Genomic DNA, 27855 nt, shown 5'->3' with positions numbered 1-27855 from the left:
CAACAGTTTCTCATCAGTTCTTGTGTCATTTCCCAAAATATAAACCTTTCACCACTAAAATAAAAATAGCAGCCTTGTATTTGTATTTACAATGTTTCTCAGGATTGATTGCCCTCAGTTTATAGAGTTTATAATGCTTTAATTCAAGTTAAAACATGAAATCTTCACAATTGGACTTGACAGGGCAAGACAAAATATAAAATTCAATTACCATGAAGTTACGATAGCGTACACCCACACAAAGATTATAGATATGGAGCATCGAGCTTCAGCGTATACACACACACACACACACACACACACACACACACATTTGCTCTGAGTCCCACACACTCAGTTTCCACACAGAGCCTGTCCAGACAAGGCGGTTATCGCTGGGTAAATACCAGTGTTTAGTTCTGTCATCACACTCTGACAAACACAACCAAACTGTCTGCCGGTAATATCAACACATGCGGAGGAAAAGGGGAGAGGGAGTTTCCCAAGCCTTTTATTGAACGACACTGATGGGGTCGGTGAGGGAGGAACCGGGCCGAGGGGTCAACACAAAGAATGAAAACTGCATCGTTTTCTTCAGGACCTGTGCCTTCTCCTTGATGGAGCACTTACGGTTTTGATAGCGGTCTGGACTGCAGGGAGGTCTGCTGTGGGATGAAGGCAAGGATGGTGAGGGGGAGGAGGGGAGGTCGGCCTCTTAAAGGCTTAGAGAAGATTTCAGGAGGAGAGTGGATTTGAGTTTGCTTTTCCTGTCATGGCGGCCATGTGTGGAGCTTCCCCAGATGTCTCCAGATCTGTTCCTGCGTTTGTCTTTTCACATCCATCTCCATCTATTTCCTCTCTGTGTTTCTCTACTTCTGTCTCCTTTTCAAAATGTCTTCACTATCTCCTCTTCCTACTGCTCTCTCCTGTTTCTCTCTCTCCCTCTCTCTCTGTCCTGCCCCCCCCCCCCCCCCCCCCCTCCTCCTGCTACTACTTTTTCCTCACTCATTGTGTTTGTGTCCCTGTCTTTCCTTCCCGCATAAAAGGGTGAGATCATATTTTGTCCTTCTCTGTGTAATTTAGAGTCTTATGTAATGGATGTTGTAACATAAGGTAGCTTCTTTGTCCTGTCATGTGTCCTTTGTGCCTCGTTTTCATCCTTTCTGTCTTGTCTTATGTAATGTGTGTGGCCTGTGCCATTAGCTACCTCATGCTGCAGATTTGTCTACACTTACAGTAGTTCAAGTGAACTCGACAATATGATTTTACATCTACAATTTAGTGTAGGACTAGACACAAAGGCACAACTCAGGACACAAACATTATAAAACTTTCTTCCAAAGGTGCAAATTATGGTGAACATTTACTGAAAGTATTCTTTTGCCCAATTCACACAAACACTTAGCATGACAAGAAGGTAGCCAAAGACAAGACAGACAGAAGAAATTGACCAAAGACAACAAGACATGTAAACTACTTAATAGAATAAATAATAGAATGAATGGAATAATTAGTCACAACTAATTTATGTTCCTTGGATTCAGCACTTTTGCACACAGTAAGCTGGGACTATATGAATCAAAACACCTTTCCAGTACACTGTTATTTTCCTTGAGCACATGACCTAGCATCATGTATTTTGTTGTTATGGTTTACTGTCTCCCCTGTAAGAGAAATTTATGTTAGATTAAAGGAATTGCTGCATCAACAAGATTAAGAGTCTACAGCAACAATAGTGGCTCTGTGAGGTTGTACTTCTTGGATATATAAAGAGAACTGGATACGACGTGGGAGGTGGGGCCCAGTTCATTCCTATGAAAGTTGCTCAGTGGCGCATGAAGCCAAAAATGCCACTTGCTGAAAACGTACTGCACATGCTCTATGGGCCCAACGCGCCCAATGCGCCCATGGAGCATGCTCAGCAGGAACTTCCACCAGTCGAGACTGCTAACTTCCGGTTTAGTGCTCTGGCTAACTTCAATGAGGATAAAACAGTTCAATCGTGTGGCTCTTCTAGACTTTCAAAATGTGATTGGACCGAATGGATCAAATTCTGATAGTGAAACAAGTCATTTCGTGGGGGTTGCGATGCTCAAAAATGTATCTACTGATTTACAGACATCTCTAACAACATGCTAACATGCTCACAGTCTCAATGCTAGCATCTTGATGGTTAGCAGGCATAATGTTGTACCATCTTAGTTTAGCATATTAGCAGGTATTTGGTCACGAATCAAAGTATTGAACAAGCAGAAATTTTAACCTGATGATGATGCTAGATGAAACATCAGGGGATCAAAGTTCTTAATTCATCCTCTGGGGACCATGAATATGTGTACCAAATTTCACAGCAATGCACCCAGTAAATCGTGAGATATTTCAATAATAACCAAAAATCACATCTTGGTGGTGGCGCTAGAGGAAAAGTCAGGGGATCACCAAAGTCATTAGAATACATTGTTTGGAAACTATGAATATCTATACAAAATGTGATGTCAATCCATCAAGTATATGTTGAGATATTTCACTGAAAGAGTAAAAACTTTGGGACCATGAATATCTAAAACAAATTTAATGTTAATCGATCAAATAGTTGTCAAGAGATTTTTCTCCGAACCACAAATTTTAACCTCATGGTGGTGCTAGAGGAAAAGTCAGAGGATTCATCCTCTTGGGACCATGAATGTCTGTAAAGTATTTAATGGCAATCCATCAAATAGTTGCTGAGATATTCTAGTCTGGAACAAACTGGTGGACAGACTGACATTTGCATTCCTACAGCTGCTAGCATGGCTAATAAAAACATGCATGAGACAAAAAAGAAGCTGGCCTGAACTGAAATAACCACCCTGTTTACAATAACAGACACACAACTAAAATTAAAAATGACAAATTATAATTTAAAATGATAGAGGAAAAATGACCAGAATGAATTATTACATACTGAGAGTTCAACACACAAGAAGACACAGATGAAATCCTAATGACCTGCTGAATAGTCCACTGCTCTGGACTGAATAGTATCTACAGTATATAAAAGTCTCAATAGTGTCTCAATAAAAGCTGCTAGCCTGACAACCTTACCCACCACGATGAATTTGACCCTGTGGTTTAAGCCCTGTTTGTATGTCATCTCTGTGGACTCTGTCTTTAAACTGTTTCTCTTCTCCTGCAGAGGAGAGATGAGAGATCACAAACACACAGACATAAACATGTCTGTATGGGATATAGCATAACTACTGCCTGCAGCCCTTCCTCTGGCATTTAATTTCCTTTTTCCTTCCACCAGCCCATTTTACCTCACACACTGTCTTCTAAGCTTTACTGGATCACTCTTCTCTTATAGTTCTACGTCACTGTTTGTAATCATCTGTCTAACATTCAGCTTTATGATCCTGTGCAATATCCCATTTTATCCTTCTTTTGCCCCATTCATATTCATATCCTATTGTTGCTATAGCCTGTTACTGTTTGCTGCATACATTTCAGACAAGGATCATTATTAAATCCTTTTTATCTAAACATTTTGTACTTGATGATCTAAATTAGTCTATCTACAGATCTCGCAGCAGCAAATACTGGTGTTTTCAGAAAAAACAGGCAGATGGTGCCATCTTTAACAGAATTATGTAAAAAGGAACATGTAAATGTTATCTTTCATTTTCATTAAAAACTGTGAGGAGTGAAGCATCTCACCCCTGACCAAATAAGTAGAATGTAAAACTTCTAGTGTGGCACAAACTCTTACTTGATGACCTCTTAGAGTTTCAATAACTCTTAAATCTGAAACGTCACCTTAGTTCTGTATTAACCAATGGCGGTGTTAGCCATCTTCTGTATATATACTGCATGTATATATGTATATATATATAATATATGTGAAAGGCATGCAAACCTTTCAGTTTCTCCAGTTTTTATTGCTTTGAGGCCAAATGAAGAAAAGATGACCAAAATGAAAAACAACTGTTAAGATTCTTTAAATACACCATTTACAGCCTATAAAAGAAAATATGTGAACTGTGTGAAACGAAAGGTTACATGCGATTTATTTTTTCATTTTCCAATTTCTTTCACAATGTTGTTGATGTTACTTCCCAGTGTGGGTCATACCCTCTATGATACAACAGTTCCTTTTTTTTCCTGACATCAAACAGATTCACCACAAGAGTGTAACACATGGACCAAAAACATTTGATTCAATGGGATTTCCAAGTTACTGACAAGAGTCCTGATAGTGTGGTGTATATCTGTAAGGATGGTCTGTAACCAGGCTATAGATAGCAGGTGTGTAGGTGGGTGGGGGCATCATGGAGATGATGGAGGCAGATATGTAAGGCGTGTTTAGTTGTGGGATGGGGCCAGGACTGTCATTAGCAGTGGTTGTAGAGTCGTATGCAGGTGAAGTGGTCTAAACATAGTAAAACAGAGATAGAAGTCTGCAGCGTACGTGTGGAGGGGAGCATCTCACACAGTCTGATAGAGAAGATAGTAGCCATGCACGCTGTGGAGCGTGTGTGTGTGTGTAAAATGCTCTGCACTAGTGTATGATGGTGAGATACGATGTTTAAAATAAAATCAGCAAACAGAGTGTAAGAACTACTGTGTGTGCCTGAATCTACTTGGGTTTGTGTACTTGTGTTTATTCTGAGATGATGAGGACATTGTGTTTAGCCGTTGGAAATGCCTAATGTATGTTAATATGCTTCAGTGTGTGTGTGTGGGTGTGGGTTTAACAGGTAGCAGATGTTTTTGCTCGAGGGAGAAATTACTTCCTCTGTTATTGTCAAAGAACAACTGTTAGTGGGCCAAGTGTGGAGCTGGGAACCATCACAGCTACTGAGACAGGCAGTACCACCCTGCTGACTTTCTCACACACTGTAAAGAAGTCTGATAGCAACAGACATGAAAATGGTTCCATCCAACCCCAATTTATTCTTTCTAATGTTGCACTTCTTCTGGGTCACTGCGGACAGGACGTTGAGTTGTATACTGAATTAAACAGTGTGGAATGAATATGTGTGGTCCTCCGTTCTTATTCCTTTACTTATGTTTGAAGCTTTTTCAAAATGCTTCACTGAGCAGAAATCCTTTAAGAGCACTCAGCCCATTTAGCTTGGCTGGACTCACGATGGACAGTTGTTTCTTTTACAAAGAATCAAAATCGATGCTGCAGAACATGACACATTGTCTTTTTTATTTATATATTCTTCCTTTTCAAGACACCTACATTACCCACAATGCAACTTGACCTACAGTTTTGTCAGAGATTCGGGTGTCTTATTTTAGTAGCGGCTAATGTAGCCTCAAGCTGCTAGCCTCAAACAGAGATGAGGAGTGAAATAATTAAAACAGATGGCCATAACATAAATCGATATGATTGTTAAAATTATCCAAGAATCCAGAGTGTTTCTGCGTGAACTAACATTGAGGACATCGTTTTAGGAAAATTTAAAATACTAGTACAGAAAGGGGAGAAACAACAGCTGCTCCTCCCATTTCGCAACTCTATAAAAGTGGATGTTTGAACCCAAAGTATGCCTTCACTTGTTTTGGACTTTCCAGCTCTCCTTTCCCTCAAAGGTCAGCACAAGATGGTTTGCTATTGGTCAGTGGTGCAAATTTGTGTGTCAAAGTTCTTCAAATTTGATCTGAACAGGAAAGGGTCTCACAGATTTAATTTCCCCCCATTAGCAATATCTGCTGATTGCATTTCATTTCAATTCCATTGAAATAAATTGATTTTGCTGTGAAATTTCACCATTCTAAATTATGTTGTGACGAGGCCTTCACAGACAGACCCTCTAGTGATATTCGATAATACTACACTTAATGCAAGTTCTTTATTTAAAGTTAAATAATCATTGCATATCAAAATGTCACAATCAGATAAGACTTACTGTCTGATATCCAGTTTTTAATGCAAAGTCAATATGAGCCTGATTTATCAGTTTATCTGGAGGCAGTCATCTCCTCTGGATGGCCTGAGTAAGGGCCTTGTCTTTGATAAAGAATCTTAAAACACACAGGAATCATTTCAATCACTCCAATGTGCCCCAAACCTTTGTTGATATAACCTGAACTGAGCTTAACAATCCCATCGGACAGACCGGCACTAACCCAACCCGACGCTGGACTGTGCTCTTCACACGCGCCAGCAACAGCCCTGGCCCACAAAGCCTGGTATGGGCCAGAAGTATTAAAGCTGCGGCCTGTGGTGGTTTGAGGAGAGCCAACTTGACGGATGTAATCCTTTGTGTATTTCCACAACAGAGGCTAAATGAGACCGAGGAGAAGGAGGCTTGTGAAACAGGAGCATCAGCTTCTCTTTCTCTGGAAGCAGTGGTGTTTTTTCCGAATTCTTCCCATCTATCTTCTAGTAATTTTCTTTTGGTCAGTGGTCTGCGTGGACTTTCTGAGAAAACCCTCAGAGCTGAACCAGCCATGCTGCTTATAACACATGAAGTATCTTCCAAGGAGATTATCAGATGTTTGATGCCCGTGTCACACTTTAGTGCTGAAGTTGTAAAGTTATAGAGTAAAGTTTTGTATGCTGGTGGAGCCACATAAGGAAGTCTGCCATGCTGGGGACACTTTCCATATTTTCATTGCATTAAAGAGGAACTCCTCGACTTAACCCATCAAGTGTATTTACAAGTCTTGGGGAGTACTACTACATCACTCAAGTGATGTCACTTGTGGTAATATTGGTTGGGGCCAAAGACTACAAGTTTAGAAATGAAAAAAATATGGAGCCGTAAAGTTAGAATGAAAGCGAGGTTACATGACGTAAGTACCATACTCACGTCATGTGATGACAGCTGAGCAAACTCTAACTGCTGATGAAGACCAAGAAATGTGGTTTAAAGTCCCAGACAGAGCTAGTAAGTGGACTCTTGAATGGAAACCTTGAACAATTTGTCATACAATTACTGAGGGCAAGAATGAAGTATAATCTGCAGCTGTCCTCGAGTCTGTTTTTGCCACCTACATTTGGAATTTGTCCTCAAGTTTCTGTATTGAGATATGAAAAAATAATTATTGTTAGCCTCAATGCAGTTCTCACAATAAAACAAAATCAAATCTTTTTTGCACTGGTTTTAAGTCTGCTAAAAGTATGAGTTCAGAACAAAGTTTGTGAGAACATGTCAGAACTCTATAAATAAATAAATGTCAGTGTCGTCAGCTCGGGGAAGCTTCTACTGTTTAGCAGCTTTCAATTATTTTCTTAGGATAATTCTATATTTGATGTTTGTTCTCTGAGATACTGTGTACAGATCATGTTTGAGTGTGGTTACAAGTAGGTTTTCATTCCAACATACTGTTGTTGAGTTGCCACGGTCAATATTGTAAAAAAAAAAAAAAAAAAACTGTGTAGGCTGATCCATGGTGTAACGGTTGGGCTGTTGGATGGCTGTGCACCAATATGGTTTTGGATGTTAAAATTAAAAACTGGAAGATCTTTTAACTGTTTTTTTGTTTTTGCTGAATGTAAAGTACAAAGGCTCTGTCATTATGTCAATGCAGTTTCAGTTTTGTGATGAAGAAAGTGAACCTTAACTGACACCTGCATTACATTACTGTCGTTGAGGTGGCTCACATTTTACTGACCTAACAGACACTAGCGGGAGTGATGACAAGGGGCCCATTCTACTGAATGTCACGCATCCACACAGACATACACACATAAACAGACATGCACAGCTCATGCTCCCAGTACAAAAATACATACCCGCCTGGAGGGCATAATGGAAATAACAAACAGCTCCCTGGGGGCTAGTTGAGATGCACTTTTCTAACAGCGACAAAGATAAACTCTCGTTATACAGTCCTTGCATGCATTCACAGACATACACCACTAAATTGCTTGGTTGTTACGCCTATGTGCATATACGTGAGGGAGTATGACTTGGTGTCTAGAGGGCACATGCATGCTTTTTTTGGTGCAAAAATCCAGCTATGTGGAGTAACAAAGTGTGTTTATTTCTTTAGCCTGTCTTTATTGGGATCTCTTTCTGCCTAATTGGGCGCGTCCACACTTTGCCTAACCTCTATCTGGTTTTATGTGAAAGCCGATTTATATGTTTCTTTGTGCATGTGTTTTACTAGACTGAGCATTGAATTGGCGTGCAATTATTTGCACTTGTTATGTGTGTGTGTGTGTGTGTGTGTGTGTGTGTGTGTGCATGCATGTGTGTGCATGCATGCTGTGCATGTGCATGCTCGCTACAGCGTGTGGTCAGTCTGTGGTTGCGGCAGTGGGAGGGACGGCAGGGCAGGCTGATAACAGAGTCTGAAGGGACCTCACATCCACCACCACTATTTTTACCGGGCCAAAAAGAGGAGTAAGACTTGTTGCAACACACACTCACACACAGAAATACACACACATACAAGTAGTTAAACGTCTCACAAGAAAACAAGGCGTACAAATACGTTTTGATATTTTTCATGTTAAGCACTGCCTCACCAACTTTTTTTGCTTCATACAAGTTGCAACCCAAAGCACAAGGGGGGGGTTCATTGTACTAATATGGTCATAAAGTAGAGAGAATATTAGGGAGTTAAAGCTGCACTAATCAATATATTATGTCAACAATGAATCAAATGAAAATGTCTGATGCACAAGAGGTAGCTCATAATGACCAATCCACTGGCAATTTATCACCCAACTCTACAGTCTCTTTCACCTCTACTGAGCGTTTTAGCATCTTTCATCTCATTGTCTCATCTTTCTCATCAACCTTGTTTCTGGCAGCAGCCACAGGCAGCTCTGATAAAACTCCTGTACATTACCTGCCCAGCCTCAAATGACAGACACACAAAGTTAGCAACTACCTTGGGAACATAGTGGAGCATTTAGCAGTTGTAATTTTATTATTTCCTCTAAGAGACTAAAACAGAGGTACATGTTGAGAATGAGTATTGCACAGCACATTTGTCATATGGCCAAAAACAACTTCAAACAATGCTAATGTGGATGTGTACATAGGCAATCGTTTGCTAACCTCTTCACCACAACAACTGGGCAACTCAGAGTTGTGTTAACAGCTTGCTCTGCTGCTCCCAAGTTGCCAAAACCAATTAATCCTCCTTTAATGAAAAATTAATGATAAATAGATTCGAGATCATGAGTCTCCATAAAATTTTGTAAATATTACAAATTTGATTGTCAAGTCAGACTATGAAAAAATCTCAATAAAATACACAGAAACCTAATATTCTGAACAACATTACCCAAGGTCGAGGCTTATAAAGGCTTTCAGCTCTGTAAAAATTGTGTTTTAAGCTTTAAAAGTCTTCATCAATTACATAATTGCATTTTTAAGTTATGATGTTGCTTCTAAAAGTGAGTCAGTTTCAGTCTAGTCACAAATACTTATGTTTAAATAAAATTCAGAGACTATTTGAAATTTAAAATGTATCAAAGCGAAACTGATATTAAATTGACATTCTCTCAAACATATATTTTATAGTAAAGTCTGAAGGACATACTGAAATTTAACTCATTCATTTCTTACACAAGAAGTTGTAGCAGGACAATCCTATGCATAGTACTTTACACTGACAACAGTCGTAACAAATACAAAAAAAAGCCTCATTCAGACACAGAGGTTAATCGGTCAAAATACAAAAATCAGCCTGAACCAAGTGTCTGTGCTACTGTCTTATCATCTCCCATTCATTTGAGTTTGATTCAATCCCAGCATCGCCTCCCACATGGGGTGTAGTTCTGTACTCTGTCTTTGGGAGGAGGAACAGGGAGGCAGCATTTTCTATAAATATTCCGGTTTTCTCCATGCTGGGCTGGATTGAGCCGGTTGAGCCTCCCATGCAGGGACTTCCCAGCCCGGTGGATGAGGTGTAGCTGGAGAGTGCAGGGAGAGGGAATAAGACACAAGGTTTCCTCTTACACTGGAACCAGTGCTGGCACTGGTACTGCTGCTGAACCAACCTTTTAATCAGCAGGCCTGTGCTTCTGAATGAGTCAACTGACTTCATAACTAGATGTAATGGCTCTCCCAGCAATAAACACAAAGCATACCAACAAGCATTGATAATCACATAATGTGGTTTGTGAGTTTCGCCAGCCTGCAAGCAAAAGCCTGAAAACTTGACATGATTATCTTAGGTGGTGGTCCTGCAACTTGCAGACATGATTATTGTTGATCACACATAGACCAAATTCATCCTTCTTACCTTTTTATTAGTACTCTGTCCAAGGCCACATCTGGCCTTTGACCTTTTTTGTAACTTCCCAGTTTTTATTCAAATCAAGCCTAAAAATGATCCCCACTGCTCATGATCTTACTTGTTGCAAGAACTATGTTGGGTTTATATGCTAACAATACCCTGCCCTCGACATAATGTTGTCAAGCAGCGGCCAGAATGTAGCAGATTTTTTCGTTGGCTTAAGGTTTGGTCAGACTTGCGTTCAGTCCAATAAAATTGGCTCACACTCTGCATCAAAACAGGGTGTGATATTGCAGGTTGAGTGTAGGTAATCAGGATTATTGAGCAAAGTGATATTAGACTGAGAGTAGTCTGTAAGAGTGATGCTCTAAATGAGTGGTCTGGTAACTTAGTATGGAAAAAACAGGGTGTTGGGACACTGCTACAATCATGGACTACTCCAGTCCATTCTCAAACAAAGGATGCATCAAAACAACATGTCAAATAATCAAAAGTGTAAATTAGCAAGTTAAACTTCAACATAGGTGAGCCTTGACCTGCAAAACTGTCAAAACTGGTCAGGGCTCAAACCAGAATTGGAAACACATTCTTGGATTTGTCAGTCACATGGGATTCATGGATGTGAATTAGAAGCTTAAATAATATTTGCAGAGACTGGTTCAAGATTACCGATCCCTCAGAACCAGTCTTTCAGCAGTGGAATCACTTGGAGTGGTTCAATATTTAGTTTGGAAATCCGCTCTAACACTGGCTCCTTGTAGGTGGAAAAGCCCATAGAGAATGACAGCAAAAGGAAGAGGACCCAGGGGTGTGGAAGTTGTTTGTGTGAGCCAGTGGGTGTTGCCTGGGCGTGGAGACTGCAGGAGAAGAGAAGGGGCAGGCCAGGACTCAGTGGCCAGGCTTGGTGCTACGTGGTCGGCCTGGTTTTTCCCCATGTTGCCTTCCCTGCACAGCGTAATGAATGGCTTCCTACTGGTCTGTGGCCATGGCCCCGGCTTAAAGAGTATACTTACCAAGGCCCAGAATACACACCCCAGCCAGCCAGCCAGCCAGCCAGCCTGTGTCCTGGCCTTTGAACACTCCCAACCACCGGTCCACCTGCTACAGACTGGCTCAGTCACACACTGTCACATCAGCTACAGTGAAAAGAATGAAATGTCATCATTCATTTGAGAATTTATTCACAATTTCTATCACCATTGGACTTAGTGTTACTGCAGGCATTTGTTTCCTTACTTATCCTCTCAAGACACACATTTACACCACAGGGGCCAGAGGTCAAATGAGAGGAATGATGGTTCTCTGGAGCTAGTGACATGTTTAAAGGGAGGACACTACCTTCTTTTAAGAGCTAATTTAGGTGTATTGTCTGAGAGTTGGTGAAATTACTGAGTAGTGTTAACAGACTCATGTCTCTGACCGTTTGACTAAACATTCTGGTTTCAGACATGATTTTGTTGTGTTCAGTGTGGAAAGATTCATCAAGATTTAGCGGTTGTGTTGCTCAGACTGCAATCTGAGATTAACTCTTGAAACTTCCAGTGAGAGTTTAGCACAACGCAGCAGGAAACAAATGTGACCAGAGGTTACTTTAACAAAAATTACAAATTCAGTACTTTAAATGTCATACAAAATTCCTCTGGGTTATCTTTGAAATAGTGTCATTTAAAAAAAACAACTCTAAATGTGGGTTGTGTGCCAAGGAGCAAGAAAACTTACGGAGTAACTTTAAATAACATTTAAGGTGAACTGTTTTGGACAAATAGAAAAATGTGATGTGATGTGTAGTGACGTGACATGCAGAGCAGATCTAGAATATTTGCTCAACATTGAATCATTCACTTAAGACAAAATCCTTCACAATTCCTAATCTTCAGGGGTCTATATGTTAGAATAATAAAGCAAATGAGTGAATGGGTTGTAATGGAACTTAAAAAATGAGACCTCCCCCAACTTTGTCCGTTGGGTATATCAGGACTGATTTCGATGTGATGGATCTGGGCTGGATTTTCCACGAAAATCCAAAGGATGTGACGTTTTTGTGCACTCCGATTGCTTTGCCTCACTCCCACTAATGTCAACAAACAACTGGCATCTACCACAACAAAAATGGTGCTATCCAAGTAGAAACACCCTTCAGATATTAGCTCTCCAGCTAATGAGACAGCTAGCTGTGCGGGTCAGGTCAGGTGTGGGTGGTTATGGTCACTATGGTCACTCAGTCTGTACATTGTCAGTGTCTTTCTCAGGTTCTTATTAGTTACTGTGGTTAGGTGGTCTACCACTCAGAGCGAGCAGCTCATGGACTGTGCTAACCACTTTCCTATCATGTCACCAATACACATACAGTACTATAGAATTGTTAATATGCTCATGATGTCAACCTTCTGGTTTCAGTTTCTGTAGTTCATGAGTCCATGACACTTCTCTTAGTGTGTTCTTAGGTAGCTGCATGGCTCTATGAATATGTATAGACATTCATGGTCCCCAGAGGATGAATCCTAATGACTTCAGTGATCCACTGACTTTTCATGTAGTGCCACCACCAGGTCAAAATTTTCACATATCCAGTAAAATATCTCTAGATCTACAAGGTGGAGTGGCACATATTTTGGTATAGGCATTCATGGTCCCCAGACAAAGTATCGTAATGTCTATGGTGATCTTGACATTTCCTCTTGCGCCACCTTAAGGTTGACATTTGTGATTTACAGCGAAATGTCTTGACGACTAGGGATGAATTACTGTGACACCTTTGGTGCAGACATTTGCAAACTTTGTGAAATGTAGGGATCCTCTAACTTATAGTCTAGCGTCATCATCAGGTCAAAATTTAAATTTTTCCAGTGCTGTGGTTCCTAACAGTATCTAACAGCCTCACAGAGCAGCTAGCGTGGCTGTAGACTGTTTTTAGTGGATGACTAAACAAGATACATTTTGTCATTTAGGCTGACCCTGGCTCATGTATAAATGTAATAAATTATAGTCTTCACAAGCATATAAAATCAAGTGTATGTGTATTTGTGTGTACGCAGGTGCTGTTTCTACTGCGCTCCTACCAGACTGACTCACACAGACCCCTGCCAGCAGGAAATGGCATCGGCAAAGCCCTCCGTCAGCGCATGTGGCTCGCTTCTCGGTAATCTTAGACACACACACACACGCACGCGCGCACACACACATACATGCATGCACGCACAGATAAGCATCCCTCCCGCTCTTCCAGCTCCCTCACCAGAAGAATAGCTCCTTGTCTCACCGTTCATCCCCTCCCTGGCCGTGTCCGCTTCATGTCCTGCCCAGGCTTCCATTTCAAAGAGACCGCCTGCTGTTCCATCCGCAGACCCCCCACCCTCCCCCATCCTCCCTTCTACCTCTGGCCCTCTCACCCAAGATCGAGGCTTCAAGATGGGTCACAGATTACCCTGTCGCCCCCCTCCTGCCCAGCTGAGGTCAGGCCTGGGTCTCCACTCTCCCCCGTATTCAGGCCTACAGCAGATAACACAGGGTCGCTGGGTTAGCAACACTAGCCCTGCTAGCTTCGCTTGGTTACACTGATGAGCCTTTATTAAGATGACGAGGTGAATTCTTGCTCACCAGAGCGCGCCCACCGTCCGTCCGTCCGTTTGATCATGCAGCACCACAGCGCCAGGCGCCCAGATCTAAGGACAACACAGGTCAGAGGATCTCTGTTTTTGGAAAAAGAAACCTCCTCTCTCTTCCAGAACACCACTAATTTGAAGCGGCCACCTTCCAAAAACGATGGAATGCATTGTTCGTCTGGTCTGAGTCAGTGTTGGGTTTTGGCCTCACACTGTTTCTATGTTGTGTCATTTCGGACTTTTCCTGGCTCCCAGAGGGTGTCAACGCTGCAGCAATGACTGCACACGCTACCGTAGCTCAATATACTCCAACGTATTGTTTGGATTATGATGTAAGGAGTCTACTTCTTACAGTCTATTTTATAATATTACCTTATATTCATACACACACAAACAAACTCAGCCCACTTCACAGGACTCATCCCTGCCCAAATCTGTTCTCACTTAAGCCACACACACACACACACACTCCCCCGGCCCTCTTCCCATGCCCCATCACATGTATTGTGTATGTGTGCGTGAAGTGTGTGAAGGATTTGTGTGGGCGTGTGTGTTATTAATATCCGAGTGATGAAAACGTGACGTCAAGCTCGCACACTGTCTCCCTTGTTCTCACACACACACTTGTGGGCTCTCACAGCACTGTGGTCATACCAGTGATTGAATGCACACATAAACTGAACACACACACTTCGCATTTGCCCACACATGCTGCTTCACTTAAACACAAACCTGTAGATGCACCGTATTTCTGTCAACATTCACAAATAATATAACTAATAATTCTACATTGTAACTGTTATGAAAGCAAGGAGTCATAGGTTACATAGTAAATCAATTATTGTGTAGTTATGAAGAGAGGGGAAATAAATACAACCAGTTTCTCTGTTCAAGCCTTTACTTGTTTGTGTGTGTGTTTTTATACCGTAAGTGAATTACTCAAATCCATGATCGTAAAGCTGGGGGCATCTCATGTGATGGTCCCACATTTCTTGACTCCAAGGATTCACCACAAATGAAAACACACACAAACACAAATTCATTCAGCATCTCAGTCAGTGAGCTGGTGACCCAGTAATAACAGTAACTTTTTGTTTGGTCTACATTTAAATGACTCATCTATTGTTCCAATCATGGTCACATGCGCCAGCTGTGGAATAGTGCTTAAAAGACGAGTAGTTTATAGTTGATCAGTACAACATTAACAGTTTAGTTAATCAATTATTAGTCATCTATCAAGTAAAAATGCCAAACACAAACTGTTGGTCATACAAAATAGACAATTTTGAGGACATTATGATGGGCATTTTCACTATTTTCTGATATTTGATAAACTAAAGTGATTGGTCAATCACTTTTCAATTACTTGTAAAATAAATAACCAGTAGACTAAACGAATATGCTCACAATCATTAGTTGCAGCCCAGGAATCCAAGAAAGTCTGGATTCTTCCTGAACCAGACATGTCTGGTGTGAAGTTGTGAGCAGGACCACATCTACAAGCATCATCACACATAATGATGCATAATCTGCCTTTTTCACAGAAAACATTTTAACATGTTACAGTAGGAAAAGCACAGGTGTAAATAATAAAATAAATAATGGCTGAATTCCATTTAGCTGCTTCATTTTCAGGGTACTCTCTGTCAGACTGTCATGGCTTAGTGGGACATAAGACATTGTTGCTGTTATTAGTAACATCTAGTACAGGCTGAGGCTTTTCAGCTCTTTAATGGTAAATACTTTGCTCTTGTTTGTATTATGTTTTATTTACATGATGGCTTTATTAGTATACTCAACTCAACTCAAAACAACTAAGTCCAACTTAGCTCAACCCATCTCAGCTTAACCTAACCCAACTCAAAACTCAATTTAATCCAACCAAATTTAGACTTTAAATTTAGGTTAAAAACAAAACTAGGGGCCTCACAGCAAGAGAGTCCAGGGTTCGAATCCTGGTCATCTCAGGTCCTTTCTGTGTGGAGGTTGCATGTTCTCCCCGTATTTGCGTGGGTTTCTGCCAGGTGCTCTGGTTTCCCCCCCACCATCAAAGACATGTTTGTTAAAGTTAATGCTCCTGTCATTGCCCCTGACCACTGGCACTGGCTAGTGTATAGGATGGGTCAAATGCAGAGGATCGATTTCATTTCAGTGTATGTGAGGGCTGAGAATTGACAATTAAGAAAAAAAAAAAAAAACTTATTCATGACTGTGTCTTGAAAAACAGAAATCTTACCTTACAAACCTGGCTGCACATGCACACACATTGTACTCCATACATCTAGTTTTAGGAATTTTTATCCCCCTTAATAAAGAAAAGTTATGTCAAACATGTCATTGATGTTAGTATACTGCATACCTGAGATATAAACAGAAGATCCAATTCATAAAACTCCTCAGTGGTGCACTGATCAGCACTGGGGTGAATGACGTCAGCCTTCGAGATCACACTTCAAACTGCACTAAATCCAAAGATCTTCACAACCAAAGAAGCCATTGAAGTACAAATGTGCAATGACCTAATTCAATATTTTGCAGTGAGATATGAGCCTGGTAGAAAATCTAGTGTCTATGATCTTCAGGGAAAATCAGATAGTCAGTGACTGGAGGCTGTAATTTTATCACTTCAGCCTGATAAGTGGCTAAGGAACATTTAAGAGGCTTCCTTAACAAAAGGAGGCCTTCACTGTAAGAGGTTCTGAAGCATGAATTTGAAGTTTAACCAACAAATTCAATTCCAGAATTGAGTCGTAATAAGTTTGATTAAACAATACTATGGTTGTATTAGATTTTCTTCCGTTTTACACAATCAAACACTGAAACATATTATCCAGGTTACATCAGTTGAGTGTAGTTAAAAAATCATAAATGAAGCTCATCACAATTTTTAAAACTAAATTTTTAACTTTCTCTCATTTCAGACAGAATAGCTGTGTGGTGACCAGAGGAGCCTGTCTGGATGTCCTGGTCTGCCTGTGTGGGCCGAAGGTCAGTCTTCTGGAAGGTGAGTGCAGCTGAAGAAAACAAGTTGCATATTTACTATCAGTGATACTAGTAAATATACAGTAAGTTACCATTTTGTTAACTACAATCTAATGCAATCCAATACAAAAATCCTACAGTAAACCCTACCTTTGTGAAGTTTAAGGCATTTGGTGTTCAGAAGTGTAGCACTAAAAATTTAAAAGGTTGGCATTCTTTGAAATATACTTGATGAAATGTGATATTTCTGATGTGTTTTTACCCTAGAATACAATGCTGAGTTCCTATTGATATATTGGAAGGAGCCACAAAGACAGTAGGCCAACGTGAGCCAATTGGCCACAAATATATCTTTGGCGTTGAAAACATTACTGAGCTGCTCTTAATGAGATGGACATTCAAAATCTGTCTTTTGACTATGAAAAGATGTTGACTTTAAAGGTGGCTGGAAACCAAATTGCAGTTGCTTCTTCATGCAGAACAGGAAGTGCTCATCGAGAATTTAAACAGTTACAAACACAAAGATTTAATAACAAGTTGTCACAGCGTCAAAATGGCCAAATAAACGTCTCAAACGATTCCTGCATCATAATCAATTTCTCATATTTTTGACAAAAATTGCCAAATACACTTCCTGTCTCATGAAACTGTTGAGCTTGCAAAGCAGGTGCTTATGTTGTTTTTCACACAATACAATGCACATCTCCTGCTCTTCCACTGGTGTGGACCTTAGCTCACTAATCACTGATTGGCTTCCTTGTCACACAAAGTTACAGTACTTACTGTAGAAACAAAACAGTTAAGTTCATGACAGCAGTGAAAGTGTCTTCGCAGTAAAGAAAGCTAATTGAGTGGCAGCCAGATAGATCAGAATGGAAATAGTACATTCCATCCTGTATATTTAACTACAGACCAGTATCCAATCTACCTTTTTTAAGTAAAATTTTAGAGAAGCTTGTTTTTAACCAGTTAAATGACTTTATGAACTGTCACAATGTTTTTGAAAAATAACAATCTGATTTACAATCATAGTACTGAGACAGCACTAGTTAAGATTGTGAACGACTTCAGGTCCAATATGGATATGAAAAACCCTCCATATTACATTCTACATACATTCTTTTAGACAGACTTCACAGTTTGATTGGCCTCTCTGGTACTGTATTTAACTGGTTTAAATCTAATCCTCAAAGTTTTTGTAAGCATTGATGAATGTTCATCAAAAAACTATAAAAAGAATTATGCTGTTCCTCAAGGTTCAATTTTAGGTCCTACCCTTTTTCATCTTTATATGATGCTACTTGGAAATGCATCAGGAGGCATCAATTTCCATAGCTATGATGATGACATACAGCTTTACATTGCAGTGTCTCCTCAAGACCCAGGGCCAATAGATGCCATTTTTAACTTTATGTTAGATATCAAATTATGGATGGCAGCTCAACCAGGACAAAACTGAAGTTTTGGTCATTGGTACTGAACTCAGAGACAGAAACTCAATGTGAAACTGCAAGCAATTTTTTTCTTAATTGCCATTTCTCAATAGCAGTATTAAACCCCTGTCAACAGGGGTTTAATACCTATGAGTCATCTTTGACTCAGATCTCAGTTTTGAACCCAACAATAAAATATAACAAAGAATGCATTTTATTAGTTGAAAAACATTGCCAGAGTGCGACCGTTCCTCTCTCAAGCCAATACAGAGACACTACTGCACGCTTTTATTACCTGCAGGATCGACTATTGTAATGCTCTGCTTTCTGGTCTCCCCAAGAAGAAGAATATCCCAGGTAGTGTTGCTTCAGCTGCATGTGTATGGACGAAGACCAGAAAAAGAGCACACATTACACCAATTTTAAAGTCTCTGTACTGGCTTAATGTCTGCTTCAGAATTGATTTCAAGATCCTTTTATTGGTTTATAAAGCTCATAATGGTCTTGGTCCTACTTATTTATTAGATTTGCTTTTATCCTATGAACCTTCTTTGACCCTCAGGTCTTCTGGTAGTGGACTTTTAATTATACCAAAAGTCAGAACAAAAACCACCGGCGAGGCATCCTTTTATTACTATGGTCCTCGTCTCTGGAACAGCCTTCCTGAAGACCTGAGGGCAGCAGAGAGTGTGGGTATTTTTAAAAGAAAACTCAAGACCTACCTTTTTAGCCTGGCTTTTAATTGAATTGTATTTATTTTATTTATTTATCTGTCTTTTATCTATATGTTTTTTATATATCGTCTTGAAATTAGTTTTGAAAACATTTGTTGTCACTCTTGTTTTAGTCTTCATCTTGTCTAGATGGTCTTTTGCTGATGTCAGCCAGTTGCCGAGGAGGTTATCAGCTCGGTGAGCAGCAACTGTGTTCCCTCCATTTGCTGTGAATTTGACTTTGAATACTTGTACGTCTGAACAGACGAGCCTGCAACGTTTGCTGGCGAGGCTGTCCCCTACACTCTGCTTTTAGACTGACTGTTGACAGAAGTCAGCCTCATGTCTCGGATAGTTCAGAGAAGCCCCCTGCTGTGTGTCTGTGTGGATTCGTAATTGTGTGTGTGGTTGTGTGCACATGTGCGCGGACCGGTCTCTGCAGTGGAGGAATGTGAAACCGAAGGCAAGCGTTCTCTGACAGATGGTGGGATTGTGCCTATGACCCAGTTTATGGAGGAGTGCTGTACGGAGAGGGAAAATAAAGAGAGAGAGAGGAGGGGGAGGCACTTATGTTTTCAGTCGGCCATGTGCTGAACACATGTTCGCATTTGACAGTGGAAATACCGAGGATTTCTCAAAACAAGCCTGTAGATTCAGGGCCCGGCCTGGCCCGACTCGGCTTGGCCCCTTACATAACAAAATAAGCACCCTCCCTCTAGCTTACACACCTCTAATGCCTCTCTATTATTATCATAAGTCTGTCTTTGCCTCTGGGGGTGTTAGAGACCTCTGTCGGTCTGTCTTTTTATTTCTCCTTCCTTCTATCTCTCATTTTCAATCCATCACCCTTTTTCCTGTGGTGTAATTGCACTTTCAGACAAATCAGATGTTGAGTTAAAAAGCCACAGGTTGTTCAAGTCCAAATGAAAACAGCAGGGTCTTAAGAGTGCCTGACACTAGGGATAAAGGAGGTGAACAGTTCGCTTTTTCAATTTTACTTCTTTCTCTCCTCCCTTTTAAGTAGTAACTTTGCATTTACCAGCCAATCCCTCTCGGCTCTGAACACAGGTCTTGGTGCATGTGTGTATGTGTGCACACATTTCTCTACACTAGCCCTTTGATCCATGCGGACTCATAAAAAAGCCCCCTCCGTTCATTGCTTCATTTCTACCTCCACCAGTCTTCTGTTTCTCTGCTCTGCAGCCACGCCAGTAAGATGAGAAGCAAAGTTTGGAGCAAGACGGAGAGAGGAAAGTAGAAAAAGAGACTGAGACAAATGGAGAGAGGATAAATCAGACCGAAAAGCTTGAAAGTATTTGAGTTTGTTGGAATTTGTGCATTTCCATTAGTGTGGTAGCAGATGATGATGGTAAAACATGATGTTATAAAAGTCACTATTTCTCTGGCAGAGAACTGAGAATTAGCCATAATTATTTTCTTGGTAAATCATTATTGTAACATGTCTCTAGAAATCCAAAATTTCATGTTATATGTATTTTAGTCTCTTTACAGTAGTACTTTTTAGTCTTGTCATGATAGCATGCCTGTGACTTCTTTATCAATATTAAAGGATAGATTCAGTTATTCAGAGTTATTTATTGCTGTAATCATTGATCCTCTCCATACTGGCTGTAGCTAGTATGGAGCATGACTACACTATAAGAAATAGGGGACAAAATCCACAGTCCTTGCTCTGTGCAAAAATGCATTCTAAAGTTTAGCTTAAAGGTACTCTGTGGAGTTTGTGCCACTAGTAGCACTATAGAGCAGTACTTTTTAGAGTGGGTCCTTGTTATGTTTGTATGTCAGACACAAGATTCCTGATACACATCATTGCTGAAGGTTTCACACTATTCCTCTAATGAACAGCTGGTGGCCAGGATACAGGCATCATATTTTAGACAGAAACACTGAATGTAAATATAAATTTGTTTGTTTACAAAAAACTCAGGATACCTTTTATGAACCTTCAGCAGTCTGAATTAGACTGATCAAGTGGGGATCTTCATCCTGGAAGTCACATGTAGGTTTATTGCAAGAGTTTAGTCCCATGAATGCAACCACCAGAGCATATTACTCAGCAAGGAAACACTGTCTGGGGAAACATGCAAAGGTACCAAAAATTACCGTAACTATGTAAGGTAGCGGGGACTGTGGCTGTTGTCCCTCATTTCTGTATTTGATCTATTAAGGTATTGCTTCATGGACAGTATGGAGAGGAAATATTACAACAACCTGTAACTCTTTCAATGTACAGTACCAGTCAAAAGTTTGTACACACCTACTCATTCAAGAGTTTTTCTTTATTTTCCTCAAAGTATTCCTCAAGGTAGCCACTGTTTGCCTTGATGACAGCTTTGCACATTCTTGGCATTACCTTAACCAGCTTCATGAGGTAGTCACCTGGAATGGTTTTCAGTTAACAAGTGTGCCATGTCAAAAGTTAATTGGTGGAATTTCTTGCCTTCTTAATGTGTTTAAGACCATCAGTTGTGTTGAGCCGAGGTAGTGTTGGTATACAGCGAATAGCCTAATTCCTCTACTGTAGTTATCCATATCATAGCAAGAACTGCTCAACCAAATAAAGAGAAACAACAGTCCATCATTACTTTAAGACATCATGGTCAATCAGGAAAATTTCAAGAACTTTGAAAGGTTCTTCAAGGGCAGTCGCAACAAAACGCTATAATGAAACTGGCTTTCATGAGGACCACCCCAGGAAGGGAAGACTTCTGCTGCAGAGAAGTTCAATAAAGTTCCCAGCCTCAGAAATCACCAATTTATGGCACCTGAGATTAGAGCTCACGTCAATGCTTCCCAGAGTTCAAGTAGCAGACACACGATATACTGTGTGAATCAGGCCTTCATGGTCAAATTGCTGCAAATAAACTATGACTGAATGAGACTAATAAGAGGAAAATAGTTTGGGCCAAGAAACACATGGAATGGACACTAGACAAGTGGAAATCTGTACTTTGGTCTGATGAGTCCAAATTTCAGATTTTTGGTTCCAACCACCTTGTCTTTGTTAGATGCAGAGAAGGTGAACTGATGGTATCTGCATGTGTGGTTTCCATCGTGAAGCATGGAGGAATAGGTGTGATGGTGTGGGGGAGCGTTGCTGGTGACACTTTTGGCAATTTATAAAGGATTCATGGAACACTTAACCAGCATGGCTACCACAACATTCTGCAGCAACACGCCATCCCATCTGGTTTGCGCTTAGAGAAACCATCATTTGTTTTTCAACAGGGCAATGACCCAAAAACACACCTCCAGTCTCTGTAAGGGCTATTTGACCAAGAAGGAGAGTGATGGAGTGCTGCATCAGATGAGCTGGCCTCCACAATCACCCGACCTAAACCCAGTTGAGATCGTTTGGGATGAGTTGGACCGCAGAGTGAAAGAAAAGCAGCCAACAAGTGCTCAGCATATGTGGGAACTCCTTCAAGACTGTTGGAAAAGCATCCCGGGTGACGACCTCATGAAGCTGGTTGAGATATTGCCAAGAGTGTGAAAAGCTGCCATCAAGGCAAACAGTGGCTACTTTGAGCAGTCTAAAATATGAAGCATATTTTGGTTTGTTTAACAGTTTTGTTCACTATATAATTCCATGTGTTATATCATAGTTTTGGTGTGTTTAGTATCGTTCGGCAATGTAGAAAATGGTAAAAATAAAGAAAAACCCTTTATATGTCCTGTACATATGGGCATGTGAGTGTTGTGTTAACAAAGACAAAAATTAGGCTTCCAGCAGCTTTAGCGCCTGGGATTGATGTTAATGTTTGACAGCCTGGTAAGCCATGTAGATCCATATTTGGCTGCTTGCACCCATTTAACCTTAAGATGTGCTTTTACCGTCATAAATGTGCACCGACCACTGCAACCCAGTGTCAAGAGAACTTTCTATTAAACTCCAACTTCAATGAAATACTACAGGATAATCCAGCGCACAATTTATGCCATCCTGAGCAAAGGTTCCCAGCATGGGGGTCAGGACCCCCTAAGGGGTCACAAGATAAATCTGAGGGATCAAAGACAAGAAAAAACATTTCTGCCTAAAAATAGTTGGGGTTTTTTTTTCTGATTTATTGAAATCTTTTCTTTTTTGTGAAGCTGTACAATTTCAGAATTCTGATACTGTTCAGATAAAACTAAGAAGGGAACATCAATCTTTGGTTGACTTGCTCACAGCTCATTATGATGCAACCTGTGACAATGGATTACAAGCATGCATTGCTTGGCTATAAAGGGTCACAAGCCAAAAAGATTGGGAACCAGTACCCTAGAGGATTTGTTGAATGGGATTTGAGCCTTTTCAAATCACATTCAACATATTCAGTGCTTCCATTTGATATATATGTTAAAGTGTTTTTTTCACACTACTGTCAAAACGGTATTAATATTTTGGCACAATAGAGAGCAGAGCTTCAATCTACCAAAAAAATCTTTAAGTCTTCCCTCCTGCATGCACTGCCTTTGTCATAATCTTGTGGCCGACAATCTGTGGTAATTTTTGAAGAGTACTCGGGCTAGTAAAGTAGTAAAACTGCTGCTAATGAATTTAGGAATCTACCAGCTTCTGTGGTTGTTACACAAAGTTGTAATTTTCTAGCTTGCTTTTGTTTACTGAGAGACTTTTAGAACAAGGAGCAACCCACACATGTATACGTATATATATGTAGGGACAGAGCTTTTAGGGTAATTAGAGGGAGGGCAAATTGTAAAGCTCCATCAGCATAAGAAGGAGGTCAGCTCTCTCACACTGTCAGACACACACATACACACACACGTAGCGTCTGGGGTTTGTTTTTCACAGTTTGGGTAATGACGGTGGAAGCTGATGTGAAATCCAGCTGTGTGCTTGCGTGTGAGAGCATGTGCAAGTGTCTAGCCAAAGTTCTAGCTTGACACAGCAAAGCGTCTTTACTGCCAGCTTTTAGTGGGCTATGGACTGTGCTATAGGAGAGCCAGTCAGCTTACAGACACACACCTACACCGACGTACACACCCAGCACATTCTCCTAGGGATTTTTTAGGACATTTTCGTGCCTATTTCCCAGTGATACCTCTAAAAACACATGGTGTTAAAATGGAGTTGCTGGCTGTTTAGTTTGTATCACAAAGTGTTCTCTGGACCAGTGTGCTGACCTTGCGTCCTCCATCCAAACTCAATTTAGTTCCCATCTTACTCTAAACTACTGACTGTAAGATTGGCCCAGGTTTATTTAAACCAGATGTCGCGGTTACATTCAGTTTAAATATTTGACCTGTGTTGTTAAACAGGCCATCACACATATAGCTCTCTCTCGTGCTCACACATAGACTCTTATACAGGTTAGACAAAGTCTCTCTTGGACATATGATCCACAGATGATATGAGTCCAATTTTCTTAAGCTTAGCTTTATAAGGAATATTTTGAGTTTTAACGTCCTTCCGTGGTATTTTGTCTGTTTGTTGAGCTGAAGGCATAGATTGCCAAAGTTTGGACTGCATTATATAGATTGCAGCTCCACTATTTTCATTTTGGGCGTCTGCACAGGAATGCTAATAACACCAGGTTAAGGCTGGCTTTTTACAGTTTCAGGTTTCATGAACTAAAACATGACAGTTGCACTGTGGAGATCAGCACAACCGTGGACCTTGATACATTTTTCAGTTAACTGTGGCATTTTTCCACCTTCAGTCTGATTTCTTTCCATTTTTTGTTTCCAGAAAAGATGTGGACTGAACTGGATTCAAATTAGGGATTGTACTCAAGTTTAGTGGCACGGCCAGCAATTATATTGACTTGACTTTATCAATGCAAACAAATTTCAACTTTCTCCATTATTGTTTTCCCACTTTGAGGAGCTAAAAGGTTTCTTTAGTTTGTCACACAACCATCCAGATGTGAATCTGGAAAACAGAAAATAATCTCTGGTTATCAGGGAAATTAGTTTGCTGCAAACTCTATAAATTCTACAGTCAAATTATTAGCTTAATCCTTTTAAAGCTGCACTAATCAATAACGATGACTACGTGTAATGTGAAAGAGGTCGCTCATATTTGAAAATCCATAGAGAATTATTACCTGACTCTACAGTTCCTCTCAACTCTACGGAGCATTTTAGCATCTTTCAGCTCATTGTTTTGGTTTTTGCAGTTCACAACGTAACTATTTTAGTTTAGTCTCACAGCTTTCATCAACCTCCTTTCTAGATGCAGCAGGCAGATGTTTTCAGAGAAAAAGCTGTGATATAAACTCACTGAGCACTACCTACTCAGCGCCAAATGGCAAAAGGACAAAATGAACATTTAGCTGCTTGAATTCCAGCCACTTTGATATAAAAACAAACCCTTCAAACTTTGTTTTTTAGCAGCAGAAAATCCTCTGAAGCTGCATTAGGAAGATTATAGAACATTAAAACTCTCTACTGAGACGTGCACCTTTACACCAACATCTATTAACACATCAGTCTGAATGATCCCAGGGCTTTCCTCACATTGTAATCCACCGAGCCAGACCTGATCCTAGAGTATCCTAAACATCAAATGGTAATCACAACTTAATGGAGTCTGGACACAATCCAGCCGCATGTTTGCACATGAGCAGCATAAAGAGACACAAGTGTTGTAGACACAGATTTAAATAAACACAGCTGTGGGAGAATAATGGTTGTTTATTATCAGACATGAAAAATCACATTGAAACGGTCCTCATAGGAACGCCTTTCATTTGCTCAGGGAATGCCTGACTACTCCCCCTCCTCCACAGACTCCTCCTGACTAATGATGTTTTTCCTCTTTCTCTTTTGTTGTTCTTTCTTTTCTTTTATTCTGTCTTTCTTTATTTCTTGCTGCTGCTTGATTTGCTTTACGGTGTTAATAGTGTGTAGTATGTGTGTAGTATCTTTGTGTATCTTTGTAAGAGTCAGGTATGAGTCAAGACCGTAGCATTACAGTTGAACGTATGAGTGTGTGACAGCTTTCTGTTTCTGCGCTTTGACACAAACACACACACACCCACGCTCTCTGTCTCCTTGTTTCTCTCCACTCCACCATGACAGACAGACGTTTTCTCTTTGACACGCTCCCATTCTCCTTCAATCATCCTCCTCTCTCTCCTCCCTTCATCATCGGTGTCATTACTGTGCCCCTACCCCCTATTATAACCATTAGGTTATGCCTATTTGGCCTCGGACCCCCCTTTGAGGATCAGGTTCCATGGTAACCTGGCCTGTCTCCACGGTAACCCAGCCCATCTCTTGAGGAATGCAGCATTTCCCGCTCTTTTGTCAAGCCACGTTTTGAGTGGCGCTGCAGGGCCAGATTGAGTTGCTTCTGGGTTTCATAAGCTTCTGTATATGTGTGTGTGTGTGTGTGTGCGTGTGTGAGTGTGTGTTTGTGTGTGTGTACGTGTATGTTAAACTAATTGAGTTGGCTGTCAAAGCAGGGTCTGTGTGGAGTCTCGGAGCTATACTGTAGGGAGGAGCACAGCTTTAGAATGGCATTGGGTTACTCTATTGCTGCCCTGCCTTTGGATTATACTTATATTTCAGAGGAAGTGCATGTGTGCGTGGGCATGTGTGTGTTTATTTGTGTGTCCATCACTCCCCAAGGGTGTATGTTCACAGGTGGCTGGGTTGGCACGGCCATGGGCATTTCCAAACAGACACTGGCGCAGCCTTTCCTATAAAAGTCAAAATAGAAAGGAACAGAGGACACTGGCTTCTTCAGTCTGGTCTGTTGTCTGCATCTGTTGGCTTCACAAAGGGATTTTGTGTGTTTGTTTAGCCTGTAGAGATGTTGGACTGGGTACTGAAGACATGAAACCACAGGGAATATCTCAATAAACTCACATCCTTATGATGTTAGAGATACATGGTTAGATAGACAGTCACGATAAGATAAAACTGTATTCATCCCAAAAATGGGACAATCAGCATCAGCAGTAGTTTCATCATGAGAAAATACCGCAGTAAAATATTGCAGTTTATGGGATGAGTCTGCTGGTATTTTAGATTTTTCTTACTGTCAGAAAAGCACAAGAAAAGACTAAAACCAGCAATAAATTGATCCTATAAGTAATGATTGTTATCCAAAGCCTGATACATCTTAATGCCATAAAGTCCCATCGTTGTCCAAAAATGACTAAATTACTATCAATGAGTTTCACTGTTCCTTAATGCTGACGAACATGAGTAGAGGGGTTTTTTGGTACATACAGTACACTGTTGTGCTGCTGTAATTAGTCACTAGAGCACCAAATCCACCAGTGAAAACAGTCCTCAACAAATACATTGTTTACTTCTGTTTGAATGACGCTTTTCTCAAAACTATAGTTACAGGCGTTTTAGAAAATGTCACAGCCTTTTTTTAAAAAAATAAAATAGTACTGGGACATGTTTTGAAAGATTAATGTCTGTGGAAGGACTTTATTGGGAGACAAACTCATGCATTTTTAGTGGTTTTAGTCATTTCATGGGATTTGTTGACGGTTAAAAAAAAAACCTAGAATAATGCCAGACTAGGACTTGAATTGAAGGCGAATGAATAAACAACGTATCTGATATCAAAACAGAGTACACCAGTATAGTGTACATTCAAAAGATGTACAGCCAGAAGTAAATGGAAAATTGTTTAAAGATGCAATAAAATGGAAACTTGGAAACTGTCACTTTCTCAAACACTGTTAATCTTGAACAGTGACCTCATCCTGCAATAGTAAAAAGACAACCAATAAAAGTGATTTCTTTTTCCCATGTATTTTTGAATATTTTATATCTATATATTATTGAGATGACAGGAAATGAGGTGAGAGAGAAAGAGATGGGGGAACAATACACAAAAGAAGGTTGCGGACGTTGCGGTTCATGGTCAGCGCCTCAAACCGGGGTGTCCCACTCATCACAAAAATGTGAAGTAATCCTCTGCCCTTCATATCAAAACTAACAGCATTTCTCTCCATTGGT

The 27855-nt window shown here is 40.4% G+C and overlaps 1 protein-coding gene across 1 annotated transcript in view; it reads left to right on the top strand.

Moving 5' to 3' along the window:
- The window catches only part of thada (THADA armadillo repeat containing), a 99439-nt gene that overhangs the window by 47485 nt on the left and 24099 nt on the right, over nucleotides 1–27855 (top strand). The window contains exons 30-31 of the mRNA XM_067609419.1: nucleotides 13206–13309; nucleotides 16694–16776. Of these exons, the coding sequence (XP_067465520.1) occupies nucleotides 13206–13309; nucleotides 16694–16776 (187 nt within the window). The remainder of the gene's footprint in view (nucleotides 1–13205; nucleotides 13310–16693; nucleotides 16777–27855) is intronic.

This window comes from Thunnus thynnus, chromosome 14 (genome assembly GCF_963924715.1).
Source record: "Thunnus thynnus chromosome 14, fThuThy2.1, whole genome shotgun sequence".
Taxonomy (NCBI): domain Eukaryota; kingdom Metazoa; phylum Chordata; class Actinopteri; order Scombriformes; family Scombridae; genus Thunnus; species Thunnus thynnus.
Note: the sequence above shows the minus strand (reverse complement) of the source record. Positions and strands in the feature narration are given on the sequence as shown.